At 37.3% G+C, this 6511-nt stretch overlaps 1 protein-coding gene across 2 annotated transcripts in view; it reads left to right on the plus strand.

Annotated features, from left to right (window-relative positions):
* Nucleotides 1-6511, plus strand: part of LOC106881676 (THO complex subunit 6 homolog) — a 49261-nt gene that overhangs the window by 23061 nt on the left and 19689 nt on the right. For both annotated transcript variants that reach the window (XM_014932143.2, XM_014932142.2), the window contains exons 4-7: nt 1558-1612; nt 2836-2887; nt 3946-3986; nt 5946-5988. In XM_014932143.2, the coding sequence (XP_014787629.1) occupies nt 1558-1612; nt 2836-2887; nt 3946-3986; nt 5946-5988 (191 nt within the window). The remainder of the gene's footprint in view (nt 1-1557; nt 1613-2835; nt 2888-3945; nt 3987-5945; nt 5989-6511) is intronic.

The raw sequence follows: 6511 nt of genomic DNA on the forward strand, positions 1-6511 counted from the left end.
CAGAGGTTTATTCCTTGCTAAATGATTCTCCTGCAGTTACCTTACCAAGAAGATAACATCAGTAATGCTCCTCTACTGGTACAAGGCCAAATGCATCTCATCTAGGTTAACTCTCTTTTTAATTAGTTGAGCTATGACCCTTTCTGTAACTTTCATAACCTATGACTACTTTTCTATTCGTTGCAATTTATTTCTGTCTGGTGGCTAATTAAGATAAAATGTTAATTATTCATTAAGCCCCTCAACATATGTGAGTGAAGATGCCTTGTGTAATGATTTTGGTTGTTGGGCTTACAATTGTTAAGTTGTGAGTTCTTGGACTGGTGGCATATTACATTTTTGAGCAAAGTGCTTTGATGTTACTTCAGTCCACTCTGCTGAAAGGTAGTACCAGTAATATTTTTGGAGATTGGGGTTAACCCTGCAATGGACTGGCATACCATCTAGAGGAGAGTTCAGACAGATTTAATACAGATTTTCATTATTATCATCATTTAAATGTTCACGTTCCATGCTGGGATGGGTTGGATGGTTTGAAAAGATCTGATGGGTCCAAGGACTGCATTGTGCTGTACAGTCTGCTTTGGCATGGTTTCTACAGCTGGATGCCAACCACTTTACAGTGTATACTGGATGCACTTTAAAAAATTTCTGTGACACCAGCACTAGTAAGGTTACCATGCAGCTTGCAGGACTACAAATCTCCAGGGAAGAGCTTTATGCTAGGAGATGAGGGATTAAGGTATGAAAGAAGGAGCCAAAGCAGAACAGGTTTTTTGCTGTAGAAGATTTTGTTTGATGTTGTTGTCATCACCCTCCTCCTTCTTTAGCATTCTTATTGCTGTGTGAAATGTAATGCTTAGTCATTCACGTTGTTTTGAATTGATCATCCATTATCTTGTAGCTTTGGGATTTTGATGATGTGATCATTTATTTCTAGAATGACATTGCAGGAGTGGTGTAAGAGGCTGGATCTGGTTGGTTTGAACATAAAACAGATAGAATATTTGGGCTGGATATGGCTGGTTTAAATGCTAAAGGGTTAATGTTTGTTTTCTATGCTGGCATGCATTAGACAGCTTGGAACTGGCAAGGCCAGGGGAAGTACTATGTTCCACAGTCTGTTTTGGTTTGGTTTCTACAGCTGAATGCTTTTCCTAATGTCAACCACTTTTCAGAGTGTACTGGGTGCCTTTTTACATGACACTATTTATTGTTTATAAAAACGTACTTCTTTATATTCCATTTATTTGTCATATAAAATGGCAAATAAATGATACTGGAATTATGTGTGTTTCTTGCTTATTTTTATTGCCATTCCACTCTTGGACAGTTCAGTAATATATCAGATGTTTTTCTTTTCTCTGTGAGAAGGAGTTATTGGCACATGACAAAACCCTTCTCTGTTTTTCTAAAATGGGAAACTTTGAGTGGTCTCTCATCACCACTACAATCACCATTGCCACAATCATCACCATCATCACCATTGTTATTTACGTAAACCCTCGTGAAATAATGACAAATGTATTTAATTCTTGTGAATTTTTCTTTCTGCAGCCTCAGATGATGGTCCAATATGTTCCATGACGTCTACTAGTCGAGAATTAATATGGTAAATATAAGATTTTAATTGCAGAATTTTTGTGGCTGAATGTCCTTCACATTTTAAACCTTTATCTGTTTCTAAGTAGAATTATATTTCCCCCATGGCCAGACCTGTTTCCCCAGAAGGTTGGAAATGAGGGACTCAGCTTGTATGACAATATTTGTTTATAACTATCATGGCATGTCAGGAGGAGACACACACACACACACACACACACACACACACACACGTACATATGTAACAGGCTTTACCAAATTCACTTGCAAGGCTTTGGTCAGCCCAGGGTTATAGCAAAAGACATTTGCTCAAGATACCATTTAGTGGGACTGAACCCCAAAACTATATAATTGGAAAATTAACTTCTTAATCATGCTGCTATACCTGCCCTTCAAAAACGAAAAGGTTATTTTACTTAATTTTACAAACTTCTACTGATATCACATTCTTGATTATCTTCAAAATAAATTAACCCTTTAACAATAAAACTGGCCATATCTGGCCCGAATATTGTACCTGTTTTATATTCCAACTGGCCAGATTATATCTATCCTAAATTATTCTTCTAAAAATATGAAATCACATAATTGTAATCTTAAAGCTTTGAGATAATGTGTGATTAAGTGAAAATAACATGAATGAACAAACATTGTATTTTACAGAATAATCTGAATGCTAAAAGGTTAAAACCCACCGTATTTCAGAAGAAATATGGTAATGAAATTTTAAAAGATCTTATAATCATAATTTTTCGAACTGAAGTTTTCATTTCTGATTCATTGTCAACCATAATTATAAAATTCTTTCTTGCCTTTAACCCTACAACGCGGAGTATAGGCCACTTATAATTGAGTTCCATGTCGCATTATTTTTCGTTTCTGTATTTATACTCTGTCATGAATGTCCCCCTTTCTCTAGTTCCTTTTGTGATGATCTACGCCACGAGTTCTTAGGCCTACCCCTCTTTCTATATCCATCCGGATTCCACTGTAAAGCACTTTTCGCTGCATTTTCCGTGTCTTTTCTGATTGTGCAACCAATCGATTTCCACTTTTTCTTAAATATTTGCTCCCTAATTGAAACTTGATTCGTTCTTTGCCATAGCTCCATATTGCTTATGTGTTCGGGCCATCTGATTTTATAATTATAAAAGGAGAATAGAAATAGATTTTACAGAATGTCTTAAAATATTTGATGATTGTCTATTAAATATTGTGAAAATATATTTTCAGTGGGTGCAGTGGCTACATAAAGGCATGGCTCTGGAGTCATATTATCAAACGAGTAAGTTGATTTAAATTCCCTTGAAAGAAATTTTTTGTTTTTTTGTATTTTCACTTTTGTTCTATTAAAGTTCACAAAACTTAGTGAATTACTATAGCAACAAGGATAGAGTTAGTTCATCCATTCTTTTAAGCTTGTGTCAAAATTAACATTGATCACAAAATGAAATTATTATTCTTGACATGAACTTCCTTTTAGTTTTTAAGACTTCAATTTTTTTAATTTCCTGTTGCTGCCTCTCCTGCTGCTTCTACTACTACTACTACTACTACTACTACTACTACTACTACTACTACTACTACTACCACTACTACTACTACTACCAAAACCACCACCACTATTATAGGTGTTGAATGTGCCTTCTTTGATTTTGTATGCAAGACTATTTTAATAGAAAGTTGTCAATGTTATGTAATACTGTTGCATACAAGACTACATCAATATAAAGCTATTATGTATCACTAGAGAAAATTGGATAATGAACTGGTAAAGCTAGAGAAATACTGTAAAGTGATTATGATTTGCTGATAAAAGTGTTGCTGAAATGAATACCTATCATCATCATCATCATCATCATCATCATCATTTAACGTCTGCTTTCCATGCTAGCATGGGTTGGACAATTTGACTGGGGACTGGTGAACCAGATGGCTACACCAGGCTCCAATCTGATCTGGCAGAGTTTCTACAGCTGGATGCCCTTCCTAACGCCAACCACTCCAGAAGTGTAGTGGGTGCTTTTTACGTGCCACCGGCACAGGAGTGAGACCGCTATTCTGGCACTGGTGCCGCTTGGATGTTGCTGTCATCAAATGGATGATGGTGCCAGTCATCAAATTTGGTTCAGTTTCAATCTCACTTGCCCCAAGAAGTCTTCGCAAGCTGAGTTTAGTGTCCAATGAAGGAAGGTTGGCATGGGTGCCAGTCATCCTCCCACTCCCTGCTCCTTGCTTTACAAATGTCTGTCATAGATCCTAATGCTCAGTTATCTTTATTATTAAGTTAAAAAAAAAAGATAAACTCATTGTATTTATTTTTTATTATCTTTTATTTTTCAGACAAATAAATTGGCCTGGGCTTTGATTATACCCACAAAAAGGTAAAGCGGCAAAGATATATCACCTTTGGCTTGTTTTATTTTGGTCGTAATTAAATATTTTTAATGGTTTTAGCATTAGCACGACCTTTGAACATGAAAGACAGAATTAAAATTTGTTTCAAGAGAAAAATCAGGTTGTTTTTGCTGTTGCTGCGAGAGAGAGAGAGAGAGAAAGTGTGTGTGTGTGTGTGAGTGAAAGATAGATAGATAGGTACATAGTTGTCACCATAACACCATAGTAACTAATGAGACTTTCACTGTATACACATGAATAACAAATGTTTTTAATGGCAGTGTAGTGATGGGTAAAGACCTAGTGATAATAATAACAGAACTGCAAAGTGTACAAGAAAAAACTTATGCATGGTTTAGATAGATTTTTAAAAGGCTTATGACATGTCACATTTGTGAATGCTGGAAATACTCAACATGTGTCATGCTGAGAATGTGTGTGCACTAATCAAGAACAGCATACCTAGTTGGAAAACATGTCTTTTCTGTAACAATCAGCACTTAGCCAAAGTAACGACCAAAAGAGGTATCTTCCAGGGAGGTTTTTGTTCACCTTTGTTATTTGTTATAGCCTTGGTCCTCTTTTCTATGCAAAGTCAACATATATTATGAGCTGAAGAAAAACAGACCACATCTCAACATCATGGATGATTTAAAACTGTCCACAAAAACAGAGAGTGACATGGAGAGGCTGGTTGAGACTGTATAGACGTGTAGCAAGGATATAGGGATGGAATTTTGGATCCCTAAGTGTGTGGTGTTCAATTTGAAACGGGGAAAAAGAGCAGATTGCAGGGGCATAAAACTTCCAAACATAGAGCAAATAAGAGAGCCAGATGATGATGGATACAAGTACCATAGGATTCTGAAGCTGGACAATATCTTGCATAGATATTGAAAGACGTTGCATAGACATTGTTATGGAAGACAATGTCACCATTACATATTTGAATCGCCTCAAACTTCTCTTGAAGTCAAAACTCAATGTAAAGAGCCTTGTGACTGTCATTAACATAGGCTATTGCTGTAGTCTGCTGTAGTGCACCCATTCTGAAATGGACACAAGCATAGATTTACCAACTTGATTGCACTATTTGAAAGGCGATGACAGTGCATGGTGCCCTCTACCATAAGGGGTACATACACAGGCTGTATATGAAGAGGGATAAAGGTGGATGTGGCTTGGTTAGTGTATGGAAATGCATCAACAGTGAAAGAAGAAATACCATAGAGTATTTGGTAAACAGCGAATAAGACCTGCTACAGTATGCTGCTAATGCAGAAGAATTTACCAACAATGGACTTGAGTGTGCTGATGAATTCCAATCATAAATAACCAAAGAGAGAGAAGAAACTCTACTCCACATGGAATTACATGGTCAGTTCCACCATGAAATTTACAACTTAAAAGACCAGAAAGCAGCAATGGTGACCTCAAAAAAAAGGACTGAAAACCTAATCATCACTGCCCAGTCCTGGGCATTGAATGCCAACTCAGTGAAAAGGGATATATACAACACAAGAGTGCAACAAATTTGCAGAATCTGTAGGAAGAAAGTTGAAAGCATGGCTCACATCATTAGCGCTTGTGGAAGTCTTGTGCAGAAAGAGTACAAGTGTAGACACGACCAGGTAGCTCAAAACCTTCACTGGCTACTATACCGGAAGTATGGATAAATTGCTGTCTGTCTGAGGTCCTTGTTGTGACTTGATAGAAAGTACAAATCCCTGAATGGCACTTTTAAATGGGTGGCACTTTTGGGTCAGCTGTAGGCAATATGTGTTTTTTGTGGGGCCTGGGAGGGCGGCAAACGGAAGGGCCGCCCCCAGGTGGCACACACTCTAGCTATGCTAGTGTGAATACTGTGCAACATCTTCAACAACAACAACAACAATATAGTAGTAGTAGTAATAGTAGTAATTTATTGTTTTGCTTTCTGTTTGCAGCTTTTCTGTTTCTGAGATTAATTCCATGGTTACTGATAACAAGGTAAGTTCATGTTGTAGAAATTTTCACTTTATATTTTTTAAGTCTTGAGTTTTTATCATTTTGCTTTTGTGAAGGTGTTTTTTTGAAACACTATGAACATCATTATCAACCATGGCTTCTGTTAAACCAGCCAACCCATGCCAGCATGGAAGACAGTTGTTAAATGATGATGATGATGATGATGATGACACTGGTAAAGAAGATGAGTGTGTGTGTGTGAGTGGTGTATGTGTCTATGCATGTAGGTATATATATATCATCATCATCATCATCATATATATATATATATATATCATCATCATCATCATCATCGTTTAACGTCCGCTTTCCATGCTAGCATGGGTTGGACGATTTGACTGAGGACTGGTGAAACCGGATGGCAACACCAGGCTCCAGTCCGATTTGGCAGAGTTTCTACAGCTGGATGCCCTTCCTAACGCCAACCACTCAGAGAGTGTAGTGGGTGCTTTTACGTGTCACCCGCACGAAAACGGCCACGCTCGAAATGGTGTATTTTATGTGC

This window comes from Octopus bimaculoides, chromosome 16 (genome assembly GCF_001194135.2).
Source record: "Octopus bimaculoides isolate UCB-OBI-ISO-001 chromosome 16, ASM119413v2, whole genome shotgun sequence".
NCBI classification, from domain to species: domain Eukaryota; kingdom Metazoa; phylum Mollusca; class Cephalopoda; order Octopoda; family Octopodidae; genus Octopus; species Octopus bimaculoides.